This window comes from Cloeon dipterum, chromosome 1 (assembly GCF_949628265.1).
Source record: "Cloeon dipterum chromosome 1, ieCloDipt1.1, whole genome shotgun sequence".
Taxonomy (NCBI): Eukaryota; Metazoa; Arthropoda; class Insecta; order Ephemeroptera; family Baetidae; genus Cloeon; species Cloeon dipterum.
The window spans coordinates 9,349,098-9,374,631 of NC_088786.1; the positions used below are offsets into that span (position 1 = coordinate 9,349,098).

Here is a 25,534-nt window from a genome sequence, read left to right on the forward strand (position 1 = left end):
GAAAAAAGCCTCCCTTGTCCAAGGCGGAGAATTCTCTCTGCGGTTGTAAAATTTATTTCATTTGCATTCAAACCGATAGTATTTAAACGGTGGCGGCAAGCGGAGCAAAAGCAATAGTCAGTCAGCCTGTGTAAAACGCGTTGGAGCACGAAAAATCGGTAAAAAGTCAAAAGGAGGATATCCATGACGGAAGACATAACGGCTCATTTTTGTGGTGAATTTGAGCGCTGTGTGCTGCTGGAGAGAGTGCCACGTTCGTACATTTCCACGACTCTGCGACTTCCACGCTGGCCAGACCGCACTGGCGAGTCAATGACCTAAAAGTTGGGTTTCAGCAAAGGCTTTTGCATTTTCTTTTAGCCCAGCCTGACAATTGCAATCGCGAATAATATTGCTATGTTAGCTAGCCTCGCGCGCAAACACCGTGTTTTCCTTTCTGAACGGGGGCAAGCTGCGAACGAAGCAGCTAAAATGTGCAATACTTAGATAACCACTTGCAAAGCATTGCAATTCGTCACTCACAATTTACCAGAGCGATATTTCATTTTGATAAAAAAAAAATCGGCTGCTACTGCGTTATTTCTGGAGATAACAAAGAAAAAACAGATTTAAAAAAATATATAAATTCAAAATTATTTTATGCACATCAAAAGAAAATCAGCAGGGGTTTGCAAATTGATGATTTTGCAATTTTAAAATCTGAAGATTTTAAAATTAATCTAAAATATCAATTTTAGTCTTGCCATTATTGCTGCAATTTTGGTAGCTTACATGGAAATAAAAATCCAATAGGGATATTTTTAGTTCCATAATATATGAGTTAGAATTTGTATTGTAATCAATACAGTTTTGATCAATATTTCATTTAAATTAATTAATTATTCAGATATAATTTTTAGGACAAATCTTTTGATAATGATTGTTATAAATTTTCAAGATGCGTCTCAAATGAAAGTTCCTTGAATATATGTATCGGCCTTGGAAAGAGAAGAGAAACGGTTTATGCTTTTAATTAGGTTATAAATTCTCCATACTAACGAGATCTGTCCGATTTTCAGGTAAATCATAACTTGACGTAACCTTCAAGGAATTTCCCAAGGTCAGAAATATTGTATAAAAAATCTTAAGTCAGGTAAAAATTGATACAATGAAAGATTGGGAGAACCAGCCAATGACGAAATATGACTAAATAAAAATACGTGTGCTTTATTATAAAAAAGTTAAAGAACCTAACAAACGTTAAAAGGAGCAACCTCTTAGCGTTTCTTACAAACACAGACCAACATGATTAGGTCTTGGTCCGAGCCGTTTAATAAAACGTGAAAAATTATAGAAGCTGAAAATAAGTTAAATTTTCAGCCTTTATAGTTGAATATTGTATTTTAAAGCAATTCTTAATTTGGTTTCAGAAATTTTTAATTTATATTAATTCATTTTCAGATTTGAATCATAGTTTGGAAAAAAATCTAGAGAAGCAGACTGAAGTAAAAATATCGCAAAGGTTCAACCAAAACCAACATGCTTGTAGTCTAACTAGCTTTCTTCTTATCAAAAGATACGGAAATGAAGTTTATCTTTGTCAAAACTGGGCGCTGCATTGAAGATATATATATAGAAGAGCTACAAAAACATTGATTTGGACAAACATTTAAAAGTATAGGGCTTATCGAAGTAGAGGTTTTTCCATCAAATGAGTCGACAGACGAAAACACAAAATATTTTTGAAAAACTCCAATCAACTGAAACGAGCATAGCGTGCCGCGGTGCAATTAGCCGGTGAATTTAGGTGGGATGCCAAATGCGCGTTTGAATTAATTGCATCAGCAGACAATATCTGAGGCGGCGGCGGACGAGACGAGTGCCAATGCGATTCTACAAAATAGCAGTAATTCTGCACTCGTTTCGGCGGCGACGGCGACGGCCGCTGCACATGGCCGAGGCGACCAAGCGAGGCCTCCTAAGCGAGAGAGTCTGCTCTAGTTTAGGAAACTAACTCCGACTTCACCCGTTTAGGATGAAATGGTATCTCCCGTGCGCGCCGCCGACTGACGGCGGCGTCGGCACACGGCGCCGGCTTTTCCGAAAAGGGTGGAAATTGATATGAGGAAAATCGGCATAAATCATAAATTGGCGCGTGCCATTCGGGTGGGCCGTCATATTTGATCGCTATTTTGCGCCGCATTGGTACACGGCGATGGCAAAGCGGGGCCTGTGTGCTGGCTGGCGCCGCCGCTTGGCGGGGGCTACGGGGCACGCGGCTCTCTCGTAGCCTCGCCGTGAAATTCCAACCTACGTCATCACCCCCCGTGCCACGTGACGTGTCCCCCTCTGGGAGGCGGCGTCCCCAACCTAATACCTAACACAGGGCGTACCAGGCGAAAGTCGGCTTCCGCGCCGCTGCCTAAGCCCGCGCTCCGCGGCCTCCGCAATTTAATTTTTTTGGCATTACAATGCATTTTTACGAATTTTGCGGAGAAATGTACTATTCAATATTTTTATGATATAATTACATTAATTAAATTTGTTCCTACATGTGCTCGTATTGAAAGCCATTTTATTATCTTATTTTTGGAGAAGTTCAATTTTTTTATTTTTCTCCACTTGTTAAAATGTTAAATATTTTTTACTGTTTAATTTTAGTGTTATCATGGTAATTTTATTTAGAGTAAGTCCAGCAGATATGAAATTGAAGAACTCTAATTCTCATTTTAATTTAAGTGCATTGAAATATCCTTTTTCGCATTTAAAAATAATTTTACCCCTCATCTCCAAAGAATCTTCCTAATTTCGTTGAGATAAATAAACCCTAATATTTGTTCTTCAAATATATTGTTAACTTGGTTCCCCATTTTTCCGAAAATTTTGGAGCCGCATTTAATTCAAATATTTAAATTTGCTATTTTATCACTGCTTTAATTAATGAAATTTTTTACTAGCTCCATCCAAGACGTCCATTTATCAATAACACTGCAACTCTTCAATAGTTGGTATATTTCAATGAGGGCATATGATTTTAAGTACACAAGGATTTTTTTACACCTTTTTTCGGTTGAATTTACATGCAGTTTTCTCTGTGTACAGTGAGCTTTTTATTTCTCTGTATTTCTTAAACAAATAAAAAGTTCACTATACAAATCTGCATTTAATTGGAAATCGAAAACAATTCACCATCTCATGATTAATGTTTACCCTTAAACTTACGAGGTCCTATGAACGAAAATCTAGAGCTGTCTTTAACCAAAGTATTTGATTTATTTCCTAACTATTTAAAATTAATTTTCACTTTTGTTCAGTCAGTTGATTAAGATTCTTCATCGTCTTCGTCGTTAAAAGATAACAACTTTTTGTTTTGCTTAGGACGTTTAGCATCCTTTGATGATTTAGAGTCTTTGCTATCACTTTTCTTTGACTTATCATCTGATGTCTTCTTTGGCCCTATTGTACTGGATGAAGCTTCCTCACTTGACCTCTTTGTTGGTTTCCTAAATAAAATGCGGCCACCCTCTGCTGCTGGCACATCGTCTGCAACAAGATAAAAATGCACAAATTAAAACATAAATCAGCGAAATGAGTAAAAATTTCAATTCAGATCTTTGCATACATACCTTCAATCTTTTTCTGTTTCTCTATCTCCTCTTGAACCTCGTCAGCAGTCAGGTCCCCTTTCTTCAGCACGACCACGGTGGGCAGTTCATCTCCTCGATCGTCGTAATCATCATCTGTCGCGGCTGAAAGCTGCTCGCGCTTCGTTTCAACGTCAGGACCTTCCTTCCAGCCAATTTGCTCTTTCATTCGCTTAATGAAGTCTGGCTCTGGAGGCTTGATGTAGCCGACGTTGTGTCTTGGCATCGTTGATTATTATAATATGTATATCCGTAGATCAGATGCAATTAGCGCAACAAAAGTTTCGAAATATCCTTAAGATCAAATAATTATGATCTATTGGAAATAATTTGCCATCAGACAAGCCAAATTATGTATTATGAAAAATGTGTTAGTGGACTGAAAGGGATTATGCCAGGAAAAACGTGCGATCCACTCGTAAACACAAACATCAACTCACAAGAACTCAAAGTATAAAGAGCTCGAGCAGACGCCATTGTGATGTGAGAAAATATTATCAAACAAGACATGAATAAGTCTCACTTACCAAACCAATATGGCGTGTTGTTCTGTCCTTTGCGTCTTTATCGAACACGAACAAGAACACCTGGTCAACATAAAACACATGGTGAAGGGAAAGAAACAAACGACGCCAACAGAGTGCGCATGTCTGATCGCATTCTTCCGAACCCGCAGCTAGCGCATCCCGCTTCAAGCCCCCTTGGTTTAATGGCTCATTCGTTCTTCTTGTTGTTGTCGTAGTTTGGCTTTGGCTGCGTTTCATTAAAAACTGAGCACTATTTAACTTAATGCTTTTTGCTTTGAATAATTGATTTTTCAATCACTCTTTTGCAAACTCTGCTGGCCTTCGTTTGATACCATACATATACACGGCAAAATGGCAGAGCTAACGATAAGCTTCATAAAAATGAAAGCAGACTTCTCCGTGAGTAAAATTTCTAAACACACATTTCATGAAAGAATCTAGTGACCGGCATCCCCTTTTCTGCAATCATCCATCTTTCCTCGCTTTTCACCTCCATTGCACACAATTTTCTTCAAGAAGGACACTTACTTAAGGCTTGTTTTTCAGGATGCCATCAGGAGGAGTGCCAGAGAAGCATCTGTGGATCCACTTCAAGCAATTTTCGACACTCAGAGTGCATCGTATGTATTAGGCACAAATTCAGATTAAATCCATTAAATCTACAAATTAAATATTAATAAATCTCTTGCATTGAATATGAAATTTCTGATCCATTGAAATTAACAAGAACCCGAATCTATTTCAGGGACAGTGAAAAGAGGCACGTCTTGGACCATGCTTTCCGAGAGAAGCTTTCCAGCATACTGTCAAATCCAAACAACATCAATGTTAGCATATTCGAAAACCTGGTCAGGCTTAGCATCATGGTGAGCAAGAAGGACATGTGCAACGCCACTCTGCCTGTCGTCCTCCTGAGTGACGTGTTCGAATCCCTCACTCTTGACAACTGTGACAAGCTTTTCAACTTTGTTGAAGAGAGTGTGAACATTTGGAAAGAGGACTTTTTCTTCTCGTCGGGAAAAAATCACATTTTAAGAATGTGCAACGGTATTATTTGGGATTTTAGAGATGTAAGATTTCTTTATTAACCTGAATTAAATTTCAGACTTGCTTCGGAGACTTTCACGATCTCAGAATACTGTGTTTTGTGGCAGGATACTTTTGTTCCTAGCAAAGTTTTTCCCATTTTCGGAACGATCTGGTAATTATTTCTATAAATTTGCTCACTTCATAGCTGATTGGTATTTTAATCAGGGCTCAACGTCATTAGCGAATTTAATATGGAAAACATAACTGAATACAAAGCTACTCCCGAGGAAAATGGAGATATCAAGACTAGTACCTGCGATGACGAAGCGGCGAGAAACAAGTACTAACGCTGGTTATCCATTGAAAGAAAATTTGGTCTAAAATATTGATTATTAGAATGAAGCTAGACTACAATCTCTACTGCAAATTTTGGGCGCTACAGGACTTCTTCCGCAACCCCAATCAGTGCTACCTGAAAATCCTGTGGAGAACGTTCACTTCGGTAAGATTATTATTTTTGTGTGTTTGATTAAGCTAATTATTGTATTTGCAGCACACAACTGCCGTTTTGGACGCTTTCAGCAGCTACAAGTTGGAAGAGATAGGCACAGGCGAGCACAAGAAAGGCTCGCACAAGTCTGAACAGCAGTACTTTGCCAAATATCTCACGAATCAAAAGCTCCTGGAACTACAACTGAGCGACACCAACTTCCGCAGATTCGTTCTCTTGCAGTTTCTGATTTTGTTCCAGTACCTCACGTCCACAGTCAAATTCAGATCGTATGTGCTGCTAATTTGAATGTACTGATCGTTCATATTAAATTTTTCTTTTTGCAATTGCCAGAGACAATGATGAGCTGAAACCGGAGCAGGCAGAATGGGTGAAGGAGACTACTGTTTCCATCTACGCACTGATGGTTGAGACGCCCCCACATGGTGCCGAGTTTGCCAAGTCTGTGAAGCATATTTTAGAGGTTTGTTAAGAAAAAATGGTTGAAATTTAAAATTATAGAATGGATTAGTTTTTTTTTTGTGGATTTATTCAGGGTGGATAGCTGTTATTGACATTTTAAATGATAAATAATATTAAATAAAACGCTCCTGTACTGAACAGCGGCTGTTTTGGTAGCCAATTAACAAACTTATAATGCCATCCTTTGTGATGAAAAGCTAGTTGAAATATTGAAATTCTGCTTATTGAAAATAATTTTCATCTATCCTTCTGATGGCTGCAGCTCCTGCTCTAATAAAGATGGATTTTTAGTGCTCTAGAGTCAACAATTATTTTAATGGTGCTCGTTTTATTTTAATACTTTACTTCTTCAACTTTTTAGAGGGAATCACATTGGAACACGTGGAAGAATGAAGGTTGCCATGAATTCAAAAAGCCAGCAACCGCCGATTCCAGCTCTCCAGAGCCAATTAAAAAGCGGGCGGTCAAACGTCTTGGTGAACTGATGAAATCCGCCTGCGATAGCAAGAGAATTTTACTGGGAAAGTAGGTATTCAAATCAAGAAATGTTCAATATATAACCGCGTCATTTTAGCCCCGAGTTGACCAAACTGTGGAATCAAGCCTCAAACAATCTGGACGCCTGCCGCTCCAAGGAACGAGATTTTCTGCCCTCGCTTGAAATGTACTTTGAAGACGCGATAACTCAGGCAAATCCCCTGAGCATGGTTGAGGAGAAATACAAGTAATTAATACTAGTGCTTAAATATTTGAATGATTGTTTATGCTGTGTTTTGTAGGAAAGTGAACGACGGAAATTTTGGTTGGAGGGCTCTGCGTTTGATGGCCAGACGAAGCCCGCATTTCTTCACCCACAGCAACACGCAGATCAGCAAATTGCCTGAGTACCTGGAGATGATGATTAAAAAGATCGCCAAGGATTTGCCTGCAAGCCTTAATAATAAAATGTTAAATATTTAATATTTAATTTCTATTAATTCAGCAGTCTGGAGAAACTGCGGACGAACTGAAATCCGAAGAGCAAGACTTGGGAGGCACCACCCAAGATGCGGATGAGGATGAGTTGCTTGAGGAGGCTAAGGATGGATTCAAGGACACGAAAGAGGAACAAGAAAACTTAAAAGGTATTGTTTAATTCTAGAAAGTATACTTTTCACACACAAAATTATAATCTCAGATGATAAAATGGATGACGATGAAGAGGTTGATGAAACTCCTACTATTGCTTTGACGCAAGAACTCCTGGACAGCGTTGCTAAAGTGATCGCTGTGGAATGGACCAAAGTCGCTACAAAACTCGGCTACAAAGAGGATGAGGTAAACCAATTTGTAAGAAGTCGTTTTGGCGCTTAACATTTCACCAATTAATTCCAGATTGAGTACTTGAAAGGAGAGCATGACAATGAAATCGATAGGTGCATCCACCTGTTGAAAATCTGGAAGCAGGATGACGAGGATGCCAGCGCAGCTGGTTTGGCCTACACCCTGTCAGGACTTGGACTTACCGACGCTGCAGCTTTGTTGCAGTAAATTGACCTGATTATGGATAATTTCCTTTGTGCAGAGCATTTATAAAATTCTCTTTGTTAACCAATAGTTAGTTTATTTTTGACAAATCTGGCCTCCTATTTTTAATAGCTTTTTAAATTGTTTGAAGGAAGTGAGTTCAAGTTAAGAATCAATAATAATTCCCAAATGGAGAACTTTGCTCAGTTAGTAAGAAATAATTTACCTAGTATTTTGAATAGCAGTGGAAACTGGAATTTAAAAACAGGATGTTAAAAGATTGATCAGTTTTATTCAAAATTAGGCAATTGGTCAAACATTTCAGGATCAGCTGCTTCTTTGACGCTGCATGAACTCGTAGGTTCGATCTGCACAAGTTTGCTGTCTTGAGGAATGACAATCATTGACGCTGGGCTCTCAAAGTGCTGCAAATTTTGGCACTTTTTCCGTTCCAATGTTGCCCAGAGTTTAGGGAACTCTGAATCTGGACTTTTTCTAAACACCATGCAGTGCAAGTGATGCAATTTAACATAATTTATCCTCCAGAAGCCCAAAGTGGCCAGTGCAACTCTCCACTGTCTCATCAAGGGTGCATTCGCCGTAGCGTGTTTGGAATCGGGTGTTATAATTAGTAATATTCCACGAGGCTTCAAAATTTTGTACGCGTTCTCGCAGCACTTGTACCTTGCTTGTGCGCATGGAAAATACTCCAGGAGCAAGGAAAATACGACAACATCAAAACTCTGCTCTTCTAAATGATTCAGTTCTGAACCAATTTCCAATTGCTTGGCCTGAGTAATGTTAACGTTTAAAAAGTCACATTTCTTCACGTTTCGTTCGCCCGGCGCAATGTCAATTGCCTCGACCTCGTAATTGTCAAAGCTCGCAAATGGATTGTAACAACTGCCGACGTCGATCAATTTTATTTTACCGGTGCTGAGTCTGCTGATTTCCTCGCCAAACGAGTACGAAGGACTTTTCAGCAAATTCGACATTTTCTTGGTTTCCTCCTCGTCCGCTTTTCGCAATCCACCGCCTAGATAGTAATCTAAACATTGTGAATGCGCCCATTGAATTCTGCTCTCGGCGAAGTCTGTCTTGGAATTCTGCTCCCAGTGTTCTTGTGCCAATGCTGCCATATTCTGAGCATATTCCTATATTTGCAGATGTTTTAATTTAAGGCTGTTGTTATCAATTCGGTGATAATATTACCTTCAGGGTTTCCAAGTCCTTGCAATGCTTGGACCAAGCAGCCTCAAATCCATTAGTGGCGGCATCAACTCTCAGGGTGTGGTGCACCTCCTTTATAAATGACGACAGTTTCAGGTGCTCTTGGCTGGCCGTGTTCCCTCTAAAAAGTTTTAACTCTTTCAGGAAAATGTTTTATCTGCGTCTGAATTGTTATAAAATGGTATAATTAATTTTTTAGATGTTAATGACAGAAAAATACATCCCTAGATGGTAAGGAAATTTTCCAAGATTGAGAACGACCATATTAAAAAATAATTAACAAATGTGATTGTAGCAATTCCAGCCAATCCCAAGCCTAATCAAATTTGCTGAATTGTTCCAATTTAATATCTTAAGAAAGTATTAATACCTTGCAGTCTTGTCTTTTTCCATTACAATTTTTTCTCGCTGGTAGAATTATCATTGTAGCTTAATAGTCTTAAAATGAGTGTTAGAGAGCGAGATTAAAACACACTTGTTCAGCATTGGCATATTAGATACATTATTTATTCTCCTATATTTATAGCAATTAACAACGTCGGTAAAAAGTCAATGATACAAAAATGAGCATTGATATAATTCATATATAGAAATACAATTTGCGTTCAATAAATTGACCCCCCCGTTTCCCTCTTCGACACGATTTGGAAATTAATGACGACCATATAAGCGTTCAGCGCAACTAAGGCCTGAGAAGTCTGCGTGTAGGTTGGCAAACGATGCAACTGATATTTCCGGACAAGCACTGTTCATGATAACTGTGGCGACAGTAAAAAACCATGAGCCCGTCACCGTGGCCGGGATTCTTGACGATGCACGGCCGCGAGCAGACGGCGCACAGGCAGTCTTCGGGCACGTGCACGCCGCGCATTTGCAAAGCCACCTGTCTCTTGTGCAGATTAAAGTAGTCGGCAACGAGGATCTTCTTGCAGCCATCCTGGACAGACACCTGCAGTTGATAATCACAGAGCAGCTTCACTAGCGACTTCTTCAAGCCGGGAATACTACAGCCATTTTCGATGCGTTTGATCAGCATCTGCGGATCAATGCACGTGCCAGTCTTCTCCAGCAGGTAGGACGCGAACTCTGGCTTCTGCACGGTCTTCTCGATCATTTCCTCCCAGAGCTCCTGGTCGTTGTGCTCCATGCAGAATTCGACCGCCTGACGGATGTCTTGCAGCTCCTCGACGATCAACGCCAGGGCCTCTCTCGTCTTGCCGATTCTGCCGAGCAGGTACACCATCTCAGGGTAGAACTTGCGCTTCTGGCAAATCTCCAGGGCCGTCTCGATCGGGTACTGGTCGCCGTGGCGCAGGAAGGAAAGCAGTCTGTCTTTGGCGTACTCGGCGTAGAGCTCGACCAGCAGGTGCTGGAACTTCTTGCCGGCACTTTTTCCATCCCGCCTCTCCAGGGCGTCCAGGTAGAGGAACAGCAAATACTTGTTTTGTTCAAGCACGGGCACGATGGCAGACGGCGGCACTTTGTTCTGCTCGAGGAAGAGCGCCGTCGCCTTGCTGGCGTCCAGTTCCATCAGCTGGACAGCGATGTCGAGCAGGCAGTCGTAGTGCTTGTGCTGCTTGATCAACGCGAAAACCTCCACGTTTTTCAGCTTGACTAGCATGCAGAAGGCTTTGCTGAACTTTTTTTGGTGCAGGTAGAGGATTGCCAACGCCTCCAGCAGTTCTTGCATCTCTTCTTTTCTCTCGTGAGGCTTGTTTTGTAAGAGGTGCTCCATCACGGCGTTGACTATGGCAGGCAAATTATATAGTGAAGAGGGCAGTTCTTTGACCAGATTGAGGAATCCTTTGTGGTCCGTCTTAATATACTCGTAGAGAACCATTTCGTACACGTGTGGGTTCAGTTTGATCGTGCCGTGAGTTTGTCTGAAAAAAGGAGAATACATTTGAAATTTTCTACATCATGATTTACGGGGAAAAAAACAAAGAAATTATAATTATCTGGGGTTACCATAAAAAATTAAAATTAAGAAATATAAGGAAAATGGAAACAAGATAATGTTGCAGTAAGAAGTGGTTCATATGAGAGTTGATAAGTAAAATTAGGAGCTATATATAGTCAGTGGTAAATTTTTTAAATAGCAAAATTCTTCTAGTTAGCAGGAAAACTAATCTTTCTAATTTGATATTTAGAGTTAACAACTTTTAATCACCAAAACAGAAAAAAAGCAATAGACGAAATTGAGCTAAATAACTAATTTATTTATTTTTAATTTGAATGTAAATGGTTAGAGGGCTGAATTTTCATACAATACCAACACCGGGAATACAGAGTGCAAAAAGAACGTCTAAATTTGTTAGATCCGGTTAGATCATAAATCAGGAGCGAACTTGCAAGGAGAAAATTTTATTAAAAAAAGAAAGATCATAAAAAGGAGCTGTAGAATATCTGGATCCAGTAGAGCAAATGCACAGAGAAAAAAAAAAGAAAAAAAATTGGTAACCAGAAATCCTGAAATTTTAGAAGCTGTAAAATGGAAAAAATTAATTAAATTAAACATCAAAATAAATAAACTAGTAATATCATGCGTTTTAAATTTCAAGAGCATTATATATTTTACCTCAAGTAAAGAAATTAATTTTAATGAGTTTCATAGTTGAAAATATCGTAAAACTATTTCTAATAAGCTAAGGAGTCAATCAACTAAAGAAAATACTGTTACAAGTTACAACCCTAAATTGAATATATATAAATCAAATCTCACCCTCTGGGCAGGTACGGACTGAGGGCCCTCAACTGTTGGTGTCTGGCGAATTTGAATACTTCCTCTTCCCACAGTTTCTGGTCCTGCCCAAGAATCTTGACGCACAACATGGCAGCCTCATTGTAACACGCTTTGCTCAGCAGGTAGTCGATGTACGAGTGTCCGACGTCGATCAGCGTGTGCCGCCGCAGCTCCTTCTTGTCGGCGTTGGTGACCACCTCCATGGCGGCCTCGTACCTCTCGTGCTCGATCAGCCACTGGATGCGGTCGTCGACGTCGTACGGACTCGCGACCACCACGTCCTTGGGGCTGACGATGAAGAATCGATTTTCCTCAACGAGACAGTCCAGGTGGTAGTCGTTGCAGGAGTACTGCTGGTAGCCCCGCAGCGACAGGCAGTCGGTGCTCAGCTCGTCGTAGTCGCCCCCGACCTTTGGCTCAACGACGTACAGCTGCGGCCGCTGCGCTTTGCCATCCTCGTCCCTCTCCTTTGGGTAGCCCAAGAGCACCAGGTGGGTGTCCAGCGGGGCGATGCCGCAGAGGTAAAAGTCCGTTCTGAATTGGTAGATTTGCTCCACTTTGTAGTCGGGCAGGTCTCTGTTTTCGGCCACCTCGGCGGGATTCCTCCTCCGCACGAGAAACACCCTCACCGAGTCAACCCAGCTGACCAGGAGGGTGTGCACGTCCTTCCAGAAGAGGTTGCACCTGAAGCGTTCGGGGTGCGCATCTGGGCTCTTGGGCCACTTGATCAGCCCGAGCGAGCAGCGCGCCTCGATGTCGTACACGCGCAGCCCGACTGACGAGGCCCACGCCACGAAACGGCCGCACCATTTGATGTTGTTTACGGAGCCCTCGGCCTCGGCCAGAAGAGTGGAACGTCTCGAGAGGAACGTCTTCTCGTGCACCATCAGTCTTTGGTCTCCTGTGATGAACCTTTTGCCGGAGCTGCTCTTGTAGTACAGTGGGTCGATGGCTACGCACTTCACACAGCTGTCCAGGTCGATTTTCTGTGCGTTCTCGTTCGAGTAAAAGCCGTTGATGTACACCTTGCCGTCGGTTGAGCAGCTGGCTATGTGGTCCCCGTGTTCGTCGATGCTGATCTGGTTCACTTCAACCGAGTGCATCTGCAGCTCATGCGACCGGACGCTGTTGCCCTGGTGATCGAACAGGTGCAACGCCCCCCAGTGGCTGCCGATGCAGAGGAATTTCGGGTGCACGGCAATGCTGCTCGCGGCATCTTTGCAGAGGATGTTTTGCAGATCATTGGTGATGCGCGCGTACTTGAGTTTTGGCTCGATTTCTTCAGAGCTGTCTATTTCCTCGTCGTCACCGACATCATCGTCTGCTGCTGGAGGTTTTTGGCCACTGGAAAATAAGCCACTTTCAGGAGAATCACCGGCACTTGTTTCCACACTCATATGACGCCAATTATTTTTTTTGCGATTGCCCTGACCATAAATTTTACGGCTAAATTTGTACCCCAGTGGATAAAAAGAACAACTGAAATTGGGGTCATTGAGAAACTCAAAACGAAGAAAACACAATTTCGAAATATAAATTAAATTAAGCCCTGTTTTCATACGTTTGATTATTAAAATACCTTGTCTTCTCCATTATCACTGCGATGAAAATTTAAATTTTGAAACATTTGTCTTGCTACTTCATTACGACACTGGACTTTCCCTATAAATAATATTGATTTTAAAAAGCCAGCGAGCGAGATCGACAAGATTTGTTGTCAATTTTGAGGGGTGTGGTCACATGCGCGCGTGACAGTGAAAAATAAAACAAATGAGCGACGTTGCAGCGCTGCGGCTGCGCTAGTGCGCTGTGCTGCCATTTTCCGTTTCCCGAGAAGACTGCGAGTTCGTGGTCGATGTAAGTGAAACTAACCCACATTTTGATTGTTTTTGCCATAATTTAAATTATCAGACAAATTTTAACCCCCGATGTAACAGAAAGAATTTATTTTCTAAATATTAATGGTCATATTATGCCCAGATGTGCTCTATTTACTATAGAATTACCTTATTTCTGAAAGTTGACTTGCTTGTTTGCGGCATGGCGGTCACAGACACGTGGCTAGGACGCCGCTTTCAAATGAAATATTTAGTGACTCGTATTTAATTCGTGCATCTTATTCGGTTTGCAGTTCACTATGGCAGGAATTCCAGCTCACCTTTCCTGGGCTATCATCAGGAATAACAATGCTTTCCTCGTGAAGAAGAGGAACATCAAGAAGCCCTTCAGCACGGTGAGTCGCAAACATCCATGTTGAAAACACAACATAAAGTGGACTAAAATGATGTTTAATCATCATTTATGAGTGCATATTTATGTTTTAAATCACCAATATTTCTAAATGATGTTTCCCATTTATCACCAAGATCTCTGAAGGTTTCTTGAAGAAATTTCTATCTGATCACGCTAATATAAATATGCCCTAATATATTACTATCAAATCTTCTGTGATAACAATGGATTTTTTATCTCAACAGGAGCCAAGCAACCTCTCCAATCTTGCTTCATTCCGTTTCAATGGTTTGATCCACAAGAAGACCCTTGGCGTCGAGCCCGCCAAGGAAGGCAAGGGATTCCAGCTTGTGTGGAAGAAGACCAGGAATCAGGTTTGTTAACTCAAAATTTCGCACTCAACCCCATTTGGATTTAACATGATGATTCTACTTGACAGAATATCTTTGAAGACTATAGTATTACCACACACCCAAAATTCTGACAATTATTTGTTCCTCCCCGTAAAATTTCCATCTCTGCTGTGTCGACTATACCAGAATTATTTCCATACTCTAGCACAAGCTGTCCAAGCTCACCAACAAGACCACCATGAAGGCTGGCCCGAGGCGTTCCTTGTACAAGCTTCGCAGATTTATTGTGAAGAACGGCTACAGGAAAGACCTAACCAAGGTAACAATATTACTAATTTTTGTTTTGCATTGTTTTAAAATTGTGTGTCACTTTCTAGGCTGCCCTGAGGAGAGCCAGCGCTGTTCTCAAGTCGCAGAGGCCTGTCCCTGCGAAGAAGAACCGCCCCAAGAAGACCGAGTAATTTCTGTGGATAATAATAAGAAATTTAAATATACAGCAGCCATTTTATTTGCAAGGTAACACCACTTCTGTTTAGTTTAAGAACATATCTAGATCGTCCTCTTTTTCTTGTTTTAAATGCGGAGGAGGAGTCCTGCAGAAAGGGCAGTGACCTTTCTGCAGAGTTTGAAGCTCAAAGTCGTCAACGTGGAATACCTGTTTCAAATCAATTAATTCAGGGATTCTCAAAAGGACGCGTTTTATACCTTATTGCATGCTTGGCAGTGCGCAATCGGCACGTCAGGCAAGAGGTTGCGGTAATACTGACAGCGAAGCGGTGGAGGCCACTTCATAATTATAACCTCGTGCGGCTCCAGTGCCTTTAAATTATCTCGGCCCAGGGTGATAAAATTGGTGCTTAGGTCATTATAGTCCTGCAATTTTAATTTAATGAGTTAAAACAAACGTTATTTCTTCAGTTTGATTACTTGCATCAAAATTTAAAGCTGGGGTAGTGAATGGGTCATGTGTGGCTGACTCATCGAACGTGAGCACTTCAGCCTCTCCCTCTTGTCCCTCTTTCCACCCTGAAGGTTGCTTTGATTCGTCTGAAAGTTGCAACAGCCTAGCCGCTTCCTCATCCGTAATGCCTGCCTCTAGTCGAAATTCCACCAGTGGCAAAGTTTCTGAAAAATTTTGACGGAATTATTTTTATATTTATGTATAAGTTTTGTATTGTGAACGTACCAAATGAAACATAAGAAAAAACCCAAGGCTGAAAGCAATTCGCGCAGTTATTGCTGTAGTTTGTGAGCAATGGGTTGTAACTGCTGCACCGGTAGCACATAGGCTGAAGGTCCTCGTTGTCTGTGAAAGGCAACGCTCTAATTGCCAGGGCAGTTGATTCAACATTTTCCTGAATTGATACCAAATAATTTCAAAATTTTATTCATTATGCGTACACTTGCTTGAAATCGTGGCGGTATCCTCATTTTCTGCATCTTTGTGATAACTTGCTGAGCAAGCTTGTTCGCTCCCAAATTACTCCCTTGCTTTGCTAAAGTGTACAGAATGCTGAATTGAAGCACACCTTTGGGCCTTGAATCCTTGATTTCGTGCAGAAGGAATCTTGCTATGTTGAAGAGGGCCTCTGGCATGTATGACGTGAACGGCTCGTCCTTTTAAAACTATATTTTAGAGCGTTAAAGCTATAAAATGTATATTTTTACTGTATATCTTTGAATTGCATGGTAAGCGTAGTAAATCGAAGCGTCCTGTTGGCACTCCATAAACCTCTTCAGCATGTTGTCCTGCTCCTCCAGCCTGCAATTCGCATTCAACAAATATTAATCTTTTTTAGCGTGCCCTTAAAATATTTTACTTTTCCCTGGCCATATCCAAGTACTGCATCGACAGCACCCAATTGTAATAGCCAGCGTCGTCAAATCGTTTTTCATTAATCGCATTGTCCGTGAGTTGCTGCAGAACTTTCAACGCCTCCTGCGGCCGTCCAGCTTTATGGAATGCTTAAATAACAAGATTTAAATTATAAAAATATTCCAGACGCATTAAAAATTCACCTTTTTGAGCTAACAAAAAGTTATCATTTTCCGCCAGCCACTGGGCGTACGGCACGTAGACCAGGTCTCGCAGATTTGGATGTTGTTCAGCCAAAGAGAACGCCTCTCTCCACTCTCTCGCTTGCACGTACAATTTTACCACGCTTGCAATATTGCCGAGTTTCCGATACATGTCCGCTGCTGCTGGCAAGTGTCCCAGAGCGCTCAGGTGCTCTGCCAGTCTAGCCATTACTTCCACATCACTTTTGTCCAGTTTCCGTCCAATTTCAAGAAGCCTGAGCAACGTCATTTTAATTCTTGTTTAAAATGACAAATTGACAATATTGACATACATATCGATCCACCCGTTTTCCGCAATTATATCTATTGCTTTCATCGTCTCCCCTGCGGACAGGTACATTTCCGCGGCTGCTCGTGGCTCGTTGATGCTTTTGGCCCAGTCGGCTTTTTTCTTGGTCAAAGTTGCACTCTCTTCTGAACCCAAATATTCCTAGAATTTTTTCGGTAACTTCCTTGCATGCATACATTTTAACCCTTACCTGGGCTAAGTGGAACATTCTCAAGTCGGTGTACATTTCCAGCGCCTTTTGAGGCTGCCCTTCTTTTTTATAAAGCCTAGCCGCTTCTTTGAACTGGCCACGGAAGGCCAGTACGTCAGCGAGAAAAACATCATGTCTGTTTTCTCCTTTTCGTTGTCGTTCCTGCACAAATGATTTGTTAGCAACAGGAATAGTTCCTTTAGTACCCTGAACTTAACCTCGATCTCGTAAATCAGTTGCAAGTAGTTAATATCTTTGATCCGAATGAACGCTAATCGAGAAACACTTAGGTCCAAGTCGTCCAGAGCTGCATGAGCTAAGCTTTCCCAGTCTCCCTCTGTTACACCCAAACATGCTACTTGGTACGCTTCTCTGTGGGAAAATTAATGTTGATTATTGCAATTATTTATATTTCTTTTTTAATACCTGAACATTTTCTTTTCTAAGTATTGATACATGGGCGCTGAAAGTGGAACTTCAACTGTAGACATTGTGGCGATGTGCAGGCAGAAGATTTTTGAACCGCATAGTCCCACAACAAATCCCTAATTTAATTTTTCTATTAAATATTAACGAGATAAAATCTAAAAATTACAGAGAGTTTTTGTTGGTGCACAGGGAAATCTGCAACTTTGATGCTGAGCAGATTGTTTCCAGAAAAGCATAGCATATCTTCGAAATGCGAGTTCCATGCAACAGAGTTGGCGTTTGGTTGCTAAATGAAGCGGAATTATTTTACACCCTTAATTTTCTCTGGTTCAGCAAAAACTTTGCATTACCTGATAAAGCAACTCTGACGTTTGGAGATCATAAACTAAACACTGGCTGTTTTCATCGACGATCGAAAGTTTCTTGCGCGAAGCACTCAAGTCGAGGCACCTGATAGGCGAGCCTATTTTCAGCAGACTGATAGGAAAAGGGTTGTCTATAAAAATTTTGAAAACCTGCAAACATGAATTTAAGCCTAAATTTATTAAATTATTATCGATCAAACCTCTCCATTCTTCAAGCCGACTAGCAGTCCCTCTCTACCCGGTGGACCGCCCACAACTTTGATGTATCTAATCAGCGAATCCATAACCCATTCTCGCACAACAGCTCCTTGCAAATTCAGGCATTGAAGTCTCCTCTCCTAAAATAATATGCTCTCAATTTATTCATTATAATCTCAATTGATTTACTTGGCACAAGACGAGGTGGTCAGCGCACACAACAAGCAAATTGCAGACAAGCTTTTGGTTAATTTTCTCCTTCACTCGGTAATGCATTCCTGAGGAGTCGCCAGCGTAGAGCTCGTAAATTATTATCCTTTCTGGTAGTTGCACCTAGTAACGTTGAAATTAATTTTAATCTAATAAATTGATTTTTTTTCTTACAGCTAAACGATGTTTGTAAATTGCAATCTTTTTAATCAGTTCTCGGCATTTGATCCTGACTTTTTGTTCTGTCAGCAAGTGCTGAATGATCACATCTGTCATGTTTTCTCTGCAAAGCAAAACAAAAAAGTAACAAAATATTTTAAAAGATATTTAAAGATAAAAAACCTGTAAGCGTATCTCTCCTTGTACAGGCCGTGCACAGTACTGAAAACGAGCTGGTAATACGCAATCGTGCCATCATTACAGCCTAGGGCCTGTAAATATGCAATTTTTTTAATCCAGAATACTACAATTAACCTACAAAATGTATATACTATAAAATTGGAGTCCGGCCGCGCAGCAACTCCCCAGACCCAGGTTTCCTGCTGTCCGATTACCCCGAGCCGCACTCCGTCTCTAGTCAGAAGGATGCAGTTTCCTCCTGACCCCGACACCAACAGGTATTGGCCCTGGTTGAAGTAGCTGATGGACAAAGGATCAAAGCCAAGGGACCGCTCTTTCCCTGCAATTTTGTAAGAAAAAATATCCTCCTTTTTGTTTACTGGCGCGTAAAACGAGAGAGTTTGGCTCCAATCGGCAACACAAAGTGTGTCGCACCCATCGTCCCTAAAAATAATTTAATATACCACTGAAACATTTTAGAATAAATTTTTAGTACTTGGCAGGATTGAAGGCCAGTCCCCAAATTGGTGATTGAAACAGCCCAGGCCGTTCGAGACGACTTTTCTCCTCTCCGGTTTTGCTCCGCAGCGAAATGCATCCGCTCGCCAAGCCTAAAGCCAAAATCTGACCGTCATTTGACCAGGCGCAGGCATTTATCCTAGCGTTGGATTTGTGCTTCTGCACAGCTTTCTGCTGAGGCGCCCACAGACCAAAGTCGCTGATCGCGCAACTCGCAAGCTGATGCGAAATTGGATTGTACGCCAGGCACTGAATCGCGTCACTGTGGCTGCAATTGTTCATTTTTTAAATTTAAAATTATAAATGTTATATAATTAAACTTACGTGTATTTTAATATTCCCTCCAACTTATTAGTCCAAATGATCACACTTTTGTCTGAGCTTCCTGAAGCAAATCTTTTTCCATCTTTGGCATAATTCACACAGTACACATTATCCTTATGACCTTCGTTGAAAAAATAATGTTTTTAGATCTGGTTAGTAGGCAACTTTTCTAAACCTTTTAGAGGTTGAATTAGAGATCCATCATTAGCATCATAAACCAAGACTCTTTGCCCAGCAGCTACAATCAGTTGAGCCCCATCAGGGCTGAAGCACAAATCGTAGACACTGAAATTTTTAGATCGCGACCAATTATATTTTATCCACACCATTTTACACTGATAATTTACCATTGTTCTACTTTGTCGTGATCTTGCACTTTGTCAACCCAAGTAGGAACAGTCCTCATTGTGCTTTCTCTTCAATCTAAATCTGAATTAAAAACAACAATAATTGTTGCACTTAGAAGTTAATATTAATATCAAGATGAAAATGAACATTGAAAATTGCGAAAATTGGAAACTTAAATTCACAATTCTACAAATAGTTTTCCCATTTTATTAAAAGTAATTTAAAAAATTTTATTGTATTTCTGTATTTGATAAAATAAAATTTTTATGATGATCCTAATTCATATCAATCTTTTTCGCGCTGATAATTTAAGTAATATTTAAAGTAGATACTAGATACTAACGTAAGATAAAGAATCATAAAAAATATGTAAGGTGCGTGTGCGTCGTATCGTCTTTAACAAAATAATATGATAAGTAATTAATTGCGTTTTTTAAAATTTACCAAGTATGAGAGGTTATCCATTTTCATCGCGGTGTCTTTGCTTGTTCTGTTTACAAACACAGGTAAGCCCTCTTCAGGGTAAGCATGCACCAGAGATGCGGCAGTTTTCTGCAGTAGGTGGGGGAAGTTGGGGGAGATTCCTGAATCTTTGCAATTAAATATTGCCACAAAATTTACTTGGCAAGGTTTACCACCACACATAAATATTATATAACGAAAAAATATCTTGCGAAATCATATATTTCTCTTGTAAAGTATTATATTAAGTTAAAATTGATTTCTATATTGTAAAATTATCATTATAAATAAATTTTAGTCCTCATAGTTGAAAATATTTGAGGTATAAATTTATTTTCTATCAGCTTGATGTTGGTAATATTGCTACCGCTCAAGCCAAACGGAGAGCCAGCGCATGCCGAGGCCTGCGTTCACCAAACTGACGAGTGTTGTATTGATTAATATGGCGGCCGTCGTGTACAAAGTCATTTTAATCACCGGCTTTTTATCGCTCTTTCACTCAGCCTTCTCTGCCGCTCAACGTAAGTTGCATTGAATTACCTAAAACTTGCACCTTGAGGCACGCATTGCGTTGACGAACATTTGTCTGCGACCAAGAAACCTGGTATAAAAAGGTGAACTCTCTGTGACACACTCCCCTATCCCTCATCAGTAAGTTTCAAAAAACGCAAAAAACCCGTGGGACCCAGTTAAAAGGACCGGGTAAGTGCCGGTAAGTGACTCTTGGTGGTAAAAAATACCGGTCCCAGTGGTAAGTGCCGGTACAGAGCGCACCGAAGCCGAAAGTCTGTTGTGGTAAGTGCCGGTAAGTTGCCCCACGATGACCGAGTATCTGCCTCCCAACTTGCTGGCGCTTTTCGCTCCTCGTGAGCCGATTCCCTTCCTACCACCGCCGGACAAGCTTCCGCATGAGAAGAAAAACCGCGGCTACAGCGGCGTCGGCGACTTCCTCGGCCTATTCGAAGACCCGGCAGACACACCGCTGCCGAAGAAGGTGGAAACACGCGAGGAGCGGCTGGAGCGACGGCGGCGAGAGAAGGAGGAGCAGGTGGCCTACAAACTTGAGCAGGAGATCGCGCTGTGGGACCCGCAGAACCTGCCGACGGCCACCTCGGATCCGTTCAAGACGCTGTTCGTGGCCCGCATCAACTACGACACGTCCGAGTCGAAGCTGCGGCGCGAGTTTGAGGTGTACGGGCCGATCAAGAAGATCATGATGACCCACAACGTGTCGGACGGCAAGCCTCGCGGCTACGCGTTCATAGAGTACGAGCACGAGCGCGACATGCACACAGCGTACAAGCACGCCGACGGCAAGAAGATCGACGGACGGCGCGTGCTGGTCGACGTGGAGCGCGCCCGTACCGTAAAGGGGTGGCTGCCGCGCCGTCTGGGTGGCGGACTCGGCGGCACGCGCCGCGGTGGTCCTGAGGTCAACCTCAAACACTCAGGCCGCGAGGACAACGAGCGAGAACGCGAGCGCTACCGCCTGGAACGCGACCGCGACCTGGCCCGCGGTGGAGGAGGCGGCGGTGCTGGAAGCGGAAACGACTGGGAACGCGGAGGCGGAGGCGGCGCCGACCGCGGCGAACGGCGCCGCTCACGCAGCCGGGAGCGGCGCCGCAGGTCCCGCAGCCGCAGTCGCGAGAGAAAGAGACACCGCTCTCGCTCGAGGGACCGACGCGGTGGCGGCGCCGGCGGTGGCGGCGGCGCCGGAGGCGACGACTTCGAGGAGAACGGCCGCAGCGCCGGACGCGACAGGAAGCGAGCTCGACGCAGCAGGTCGCGCGACCGCTCCGAGCGGAAGAAGGACAAGAAGAGGGACAGGGAACGCGGCGACCGCGAGTCGCGGAAGGAGCGTCGCGGCGGCGACAAGTACGCCGAGCCGGATGAGCCGCGCATCAAGGAGGAGCCGCTCGACGACTACCCCGACTACCTCGACCCAACGCCCGACTTCTCCGAAGTGGACAACTACGGCGCCGCCGCCGTCAAGTACGAGCGCATGCTGGCCATGAGCGAGGCCGCGGCGCAGCGTGCGACCGTCCAGAGCGACTACCAGGACAACCAGTACTGAAACAAGTGTGCATGAGTTTTTTCTTTTTAAATACTACTTGATAAGAGGGTCGCGTGTATTTTCCTGCTGTTCGGTCATTTTTTATTTCTCAATTTTTTTACCTCTACTAAAGAATCAGTTCTGAGATCAGAGATTAATCTGCAACTTTGCTTTGTTTGTTGTTGCATACAGATCGGACGTACCTCCGTCTGACAGAGCAGGAGTTTGACTCACTTCCCCTAGATGTGAGTAGACTTAATTATTTTTCGTATTCCAAAATTTTTAGACAAACAATTTGAGTCAAGCTAAATCGGAGAGCAAAACTAGAGTCACTATCAGAACTGGAGGAATAAATTGGCCATTTGTGTAAATCCCTATAGTGCTTGAAGTCACCGCTAGAAATTTTGAGACACTTTTCAACCTGAATTCGGGACCAATATTTTTATTTTTTCTACTAACCGTCGTCGGAATGATACAAAAATATTTTCTTTCAGAAAATATTTTTCGTAATTTATATTATGCAATGTTTTTCTTTTGATTTGTCACTCAGTTGCTTTTTTGTTTAGAAATATGTGACATCAGAATTTGTTTCAAAACTAAAGCGGAAGTACCAAAAAAAGGGGCATTAACATCTGTTGGTGGCTTTGAACACTATATATTAACACAAAAGGCGAATTGCATTAATAAGAACTGTCAAAAGGTGGTTAAATCATAATACAAATTGTTTGTTGTTGTGAAGGCTGGTTAAAATTATTTTATAAAGTGCTGCAGAATGAAGAGGAACATTTGCCAGTTGCCTAGTTCATTAATGCAGTGGTAATATTGAAATAGTTTTAACTTGTTTTTCTCAACAATAAATTAATATCGCCACATTTTGACAATCTGGTAGGTATTTATAAGCCTAGCTTTTAATCGGACCGGTAAGGCATAATTTTGGAATTGATGTTAAGTGGCTAAAAGGAAAATCATCAATGTAAAAACTTCATTTTGTTACATTAGTTATAATTACACTTAACATTAAACGAAAATCCAATGTAAATCCTGGGCATCAATGTAAGGAACTAGTAGTTCTTCCCTCGCGACGTTAAAATTCCAAAATTGTGTTTTCCGCCTGAAGAAAATGAAATGTGTGGAAAAGTTCGGTGAATGAAGAGGTGGTCATGTGTTTTGCAGATCCTCTCGCAGGGTATCCTCAGCCTCTTTGTGACTATGTATGGCCTGCTCCATGTTGTTGGAGAATTTAAAGAGATCCGAGCCACCGTCGAACTGGAGGAGAAAACGTGGGACTTAGTGGGAAACAACCCGTCGTTCTATTCATTTAATCACCGCGGTAAAACGCTGCAGCCAAATTATCAAAACGAGAAGCCTCCGAGCAGATCGCCGCTCGACCTGAACAGTCCCAACTAATACATACAAAAAAGCAAGCAGCACGCATTGTTGCCACTCTTTGAATTTTTATAACGAACTGTGGTGCCCTTATGGCCTTCCTTGTGAAAGACGTGTGTGCGTGTGCTATTCTGTCGCTGATTTTTTTTTTATGATGTGTCTGAGGTTGAAAATCCGCGAGTTGAAATCATTATGTTCATAATTTTTTTTTCTGAATGCAGTTCATTTGTTTGCTTGAGTTATGGAGAACCTGCGACCGGTCAATAAAACCAACAGACTTGTAATATTATGTCGGATTATTATTATCATCATCAAAGGAAATTTCTAGAGCTATTAATATAGAATCCCAGTTTACAAAGACAATGTGTGTTATTTTAGTTAATACTTATGAAACAATTACCCTTACCATAGCAACGGTTTTATTATTGATTTTTGAAATGGATGCCATTTCCGCAAAGGCTAAACAATTTGGAGTTCCCCTTGAGATCTTAAATGAGGAGCACATTACTGTCTGCAAAAGTATCCAACAGCTGGAAAATATTTTGAAAGTGCTCAGGTATTTCAAAATTTAAAACTTAAATTTTTGCTGCCTGCACATACATAATATATGTATTCATATTTTACCCGCAGAGCTGATGGGAACGCTCCTTTGCAACGTTTGGTCCGTTTGGCCGAAGAGAAACTTGCCACATTGTGTCCTGACCATTTCCTTTTGAAAACTAGCAAAGGAGTAATTCACCCTCCCCAGCTTGAGCCGGGCAGCTTTAATTCATTATTGGAAGAGATCGAAGTAGATTTCGAGTTTGAAGCCCAGAGCTATTTTCGAAAATCGCTTTCCAACAGGGGTGGAAAAATCAAATGCTGGAAAGCCAGGAGAAATTAAACGAAGATGTGGCTTTTGTTGAACATGACAGAGAAGAAAAAGAGGTGAGTACGTTGATGACCACGCTGGAGCGGCTGGACGTGATCGGAGAGAGGCCAAAAAGCGCGTTTCTGCTGCACAACATGGGACGAAAAAATTTGGTTGCAAAAAACGCACCAATTGGTAAAAGTAAGAGATGGTTATTGATTGATTAATTTAATCTTGAGGGCTCTAAGGTAATTGGTCCAGCGAGGAGAAGAGAATTTTGTCATTGCGTGAAAAACAGAAGGGAAACGAGTGTTTTAAAGCTGAGGATTTCAAAGAAGCGATTCGCTACTTTTCAAACAGCATAGCGATAAGCCCGAATCCTGAAGCGTTCAATAACAGGGGCATGGCGTGTATGTTAGATAATTAGGTTGCAGACCTGACGAAACAAGATAACGAAATTCTTACAGATCTGAAAGAAGGGGCTTTTTTACATTGCGTTAGTGACTGCGGCAAAGTCCTTCAGCACGAGCCAAATAACATTAAAGCGCTTCTTCGATGCGGATTTGCTCACGCCAAGCTTGGAAACAGAGAGTTGGTATACTGCGGCATATTAAATTTTTTAATCGGGACTACAATAGATTTTTATTTGCAAATTTAAGGCCACTGATGCATATTCCAAAGTACTGCAACTCGAGCCTACCAATAAAGCGGCTAAGAAAGAAATAGACAATTTGGAGCACTTGAAACTCAATCTGATCATTCCGGAAAGTGGATCTAAAAAATTGAGGTTTGTATTTTAAGTTAATTAATGCGTATATTGAATAAAAAAGATCCACTTCAAAATTTCAGTAAAACCAGACCTCTGATAGAAGAAATATAATTAAATATTTGAGCTATAGTCGGTCATAAATAGTATAGCGTGTGAGATTAAATATTGCGAATATTTGTAACAATATATGTATCTTGCGTGCGTCATTATTTGCTTACACAATTTCGGAAAACATAGCATACCTGTATAATATAGGTATTTTGTTGTGCATGGAAGTTAAATTATAGTGCTGAACGTGTTTGTATGTGTAGAACTTAGATATTTGGAAATAAATAATTAACATAAATAAATAACGGCTGAAAATCGAAAAAATGCTTTGACCGTTTCATTAATATCCAAAGTATATGCAAAGGAAAAAAACAACTAAATTCATAAAATACATACAGTGTGGGACGATGGAGTGATTCACTTTAAAGCATAGCGTGCGGTCCGCGCGCACCCAAATGCG

The 25,534-nt window shown here is 41.6% G+C and overlaps 9 protein-coding genes across 11 annotated transcripts in view; 5 read left to right on the forward strand and 4 right to left on the reverse strand.

Moving 5' to 3' along the window:
- The window catches only part of MEP-1, a 61,590-nt gene that overhangs the window by 10,832 nt on the left and 25,224 nt on the right, over positions 1-25,534 (reverse strand). The gene's annotated exons all lie outside the window — the stretch shown is intronic.
- LOC135941969 (uncharacterized protein KIAA1143 homolog) lies at positions 3,229-4,068 on the reverse strand. The gene is made up of 2 exons (XM_065487809.1): positions 3,606-4,068; positions 3,229-3,522 (listed from the first exon to the last, which is right to left on the reverse strand). Exons 1-2 carry the CDS (start codon positions 3,847-3,849, stop codon positions 3,302-3,304), a joined length of 465 nt encoding a protein of 154 aa, XP_065343881.1. The 5' UTR covers positions 3,850-4,068; the 3' UTR covers positions 3,229-3,301.
- On the forward strand, positions 4,345-7,746 carry Hpr1 (THO complex 1-like protein Hpr1). Of its 2 annotated transcripts, none has more exons than XM_065487456.1 (14): positions 4,345-4,549; positions 4,697-4,770; positions 4,896-5,197; positions 5,256-5,351; positions 5,405-5,519; positions 5,576-5,681; positions 5,733-5,959; positions 6,024-6,153; positions 6,514-6,677; positions 6,727-6,876; positions 6,932-7,079; positions 7,135-7,276; positions 7,330-7,469; positions 7,527-7,746. In XM_065487456.1, the coding sequence occupies exons 1-14, from the start codon at positions 4,502-4,504 to the stop codon at positions 7,680-7,682; spliced, it is 1,998 nt and encodes a 665-aa protein (XP_065343528.1). In that variant the 5' UTR covers positions 4,345-4,501; the 3' UTR covers positions 7,683-7,746. The 2 variants fall into 2 exon arrangements, with proteins under 2 accessions (XP_065343528.1, XP_065343536.1); XM_065487464.1 differs by having other exon boundaries at positions 7,138-7,276.
- Positions 9,364-13,367, reverse strand: lt (vacuolar protein sorting-associated protein light). Its single transcript, XM_065487431.1, has 3 exons — positions 13,211-13,367; positions 11,611-12,975; positions 9,364-10,771 (listed from the first exon to the last, which is right to left on the reverse strand). Exons 1-3 carry the CDS (start codon positions 13,222-13,224, stop codon positions 9,571-9,573), a joined length of 2,580 nt encoding a protein of 859 aa, XP_065343503.1. The 5' UTR covers positions 13,225-13,367; the 3' UTR covers positions 9,364-9,570.
- RpL28 (ribosomal protein L28) lies at positions 13,362-14,710 on the forward strand. The gene is made up of 5 exons (XM_065487835.1): positions 13,362-13,488; positions 13,763-13,864; positions 14,109-14,237; positions 14,422-14,535; positions 14,594-14,710. Exons 2-5 carry the CDS (start codon positions 13,769-13,771, stop codon positions 14,675-14,677), a joined length of 423 nt encoding a protein of 140 aa, XP_065343907.1. The 5' UTR covers positions 13,362-13,488; positions 13,763-13,768; the 3' UTR covers positions 14,678-14,710.
- Positions 14,707-20,019, reverse strand: Oseg1 (intraflagellar transport protein Oseg1). The gene is made up of 24 exons (XM_065487341.1): positions 19,951-20,019; positions 19,506-19,587; positions 19,334-19,443; positions 19,159-19,279; positions 18,812-19,102; positions 18,468-18,759; positions 18,319-18,407; positions 18,151-18,259; positions 17,956-18,099; positions 17,769-17,906; positions 17,554-17,718; positions 17,370-17,489; positions 17,201-17,319; positions 16,993-17,146; positions 16,775-16,936; positions 16,568-16,725; positions 16,236-16,510; positions 16,037-16,181; positions 15,885-15,978; positions 15,624-15,833; positions 15,403-15,571; positions 15,148-15,341; positions 14,922-15,089; positions 14,707-14,871 (listed from the first exon to the last, which is right to left on the reverse strand). Exons 2-24 carry the CDS (start codon positions 19,562-19,564, stop codon positions 14,749-14,751), a joined length of 3,609 nt encoding a protein of 1,202 aa, XP_065343413.1. The 5' UTR covers positions 19,565-19,587; positions 19,951-20,019; the 3' UTR covers positions 14,707-14,748.
- On the forward strand, positions 20,361-23,696 carry EMC5 (ER membrane protein complex subunit 5). The gene is made up of 3 exons (XM_065487848.1): positions 20,361-20,489; positions 22,214-22,266; positions 23,195-23,696. The coding sequence occupies exons 1-3, from the start codon at positions 20,363-20,365 to the stop codon at positions 23,426-23,428; spliced, it is 414 nt and encodes a 137-aa protein (XP_065343920.1). The 5' UTR covers positions 20,361-20,362; the 3' UTR covers positions 23,429-23,696.
- Positions 20,486-23,420, forward strand: LOC135941791 (U1 small nuclear ribonucleoprotein 70 kDa-like). 2 transcript variants are annotated; one of them, XR_010575011.1, is made up of 3 exons: positions 20,486-22,047; positions 22,214-22,266; positions 23,195-23,283. XR_010575011.1 is itself a non-coding variant. In XM_065487524.1 (2 exons), the coding sequence occupies exon 1, from the start codon at positions 20,789-20,791 to the stop codon at positions 22,040-22,042; it is 1,254 nt and encodes a 417-aa protein (XP_065343596.1). In that variant the 5' UTR covers positions 20,486-20,788; the 3' UTR covers positions 22,043-22,047; positions 23,195-23,420. The 2 variants fall into 2 exon arrangements, 1 of the variants encoding a protein (XP_065343596.1); XM_065487524.1 differs by lacking the exon at positions 22,214-22,266 and having other exon boundaries at positions 23,195-23,420.
- Positions 23,770-25,400, forward strand: Spag1 (Spag1 axonemal dynein assembly factor). Its single transcript, XM_065487654.1, has 7 exons — positions 23,770-23,963; positions 24,038-24,197; positions 24,251-24,452; positions 24,506-24,667; positions 24,725-24,852; positions 24,917-25,044; positions 25,107-25,400. Exons 1-7 carry the CDS (start codon positions 23,770-23,772, stop codon positions 25,135-25,137), a joined length of 1,005 nt encoding a protein of 334 aa, XP_065343726.1. The 3' UTR covers positions 25,138-25,400.

Excerpts from the sequence above, each read along its gene's own strand:
- EMC5 (XM_065487848.1), top strand. The coding sequence starts at position 20,363 with ATGCCGAGGCCTGCGTTCACCAAACTGACGAGTGTTGTATTGATTAAT. Across the intron at positions 20,490-22,213 it reads AGCCTTCTCTGCCGCTCAAC|ATCGGACGTACCTCCGTCTG; the intron begins GTAAGTTGCATT and ends TGTTGCATACAG. Across the intron at positions 22,267-23,194 it reads TTGACTCACTTCCCCTAGAT|ATCCTCTCGCAGGGTATCCT; the intron begins GTGAGTAGACTT and ends TGTGTTTTGCAG.
- RpL28 (XM_065487835.1), top strand. The coding sequence starts at position 13,769 with ATGGCAGGAATTCCAGCTCACCTTTCCTGGGCTATCATCAGGAATAAC. Across the intron at positions 14,238-14,421 it reads GGAAGAAGACCAGGAATCAG|CACAAGCTGTCCAAGCTCAC; the intron begins GTTTGTTAACTC and ends TCCATACTCTAG. Across the intron at positions 14,536-14,593 it reads ACAGGAAAGACCTAACCAAG|GCTGCCCTGAGGAGAGCCAG; the intron begins GTAACAATATTA and ends GTCACTTTCTAG.
- lt (XM_065487431.1), bottom strand. Across the intron at positions 10,772-11,610 it reads AGTCCGTACCTGCCCAGAGG|ACAAACTCACGGCACGATCA; the intron begins GTGAGATTTGAT and ends TCCTTTTTTCAG.
- LOC135941969 (XM_065487809.1), bottom strand. The coding sequence starts at position 3,849 with ATGCCAAGACACAACGTCGGCTACATCAAGCCTCCAGAGCCAGACTTC. Across the intron at positions 3,523-3,605 it reads GAAACAGAAAAAGATTGAAG|ACGATGTGCCAGCAGCAGAG; the intron begins GTATGTATGCAA and ends ATCTTGTTGCAG.
- LOC135941791 (XM_065487524.1), top strand. The coding sequence starts at position 20,789 with ATGACCGAGTATCTGCCTCCCAACTTGCTGGCGCTTTTCGCTCCTCGT.
- Oseg1 (XM_065487341.1), bottom strand. The coding sequence starts at position 19,564 with ATGAGGACTGTTCCTACTTGGGTTGACAAAGTGCAAGATCACGACAAA. Across the intron at positions 18,408-18,467 it reads GGCCGGACTCCAATTTTATA|GCCCTAGGCTGTAATGATGG; the intron begins GTATATACATTT and ends GCATATTTACAG. Across the intron at positions 18,260-18,318 it reads AAGGAGAGATACGCTTACAG|AGAAAACATGACAGATGTGA; the intron begins GTTTTTTATCTT and ends TTTGCTTTGCAG.
- Hpr1 (XM_065487456.1), top strand. The coding sequence starts at position 4,502 with ATGGCAGAGCTAACGATAAGCTTCATAAAAATGAAAGCAGACTTCTCC. Across the intron at positions 4,771-4,895 it reads TTCGACACTCAGAGTGCATC|GGACAGTGAAAAGAGGCACG; the intron begins GTATGTATTAGG and ends AATCTATTTCAG. Across the intron at positions 5,198-5,255 it reads CATTTTAAGAATGTGCAACG|ACTTGCTTCGGAGACTTTCA; the intron begins GTATTATTTGGG and ends ATTAAATTTCAG.
- Spag1 (XM_065487654.1), top strand. The coding sequence starts at position 23,770 with ATGTGTGTTATTTTAGTTAATACTTATGAAACAATTACCCTTACCATA. Across the intron at positions 24,453-24,505 it reads TGCAAAAAACGCACCAATTG|GTAATTGGTCCAGCGAGGAG; the intron begins GTAAAAGTAAGA and ends GAGGGCTCTAAG. Across the intron at positions 25,045-25,106 it reads AGTGGATCTAAAAAATTGAG|TAAAACCAGACCTCTGATAG; the intron begins GTTTGTATTTTA and ends TCAAAATTTCAG.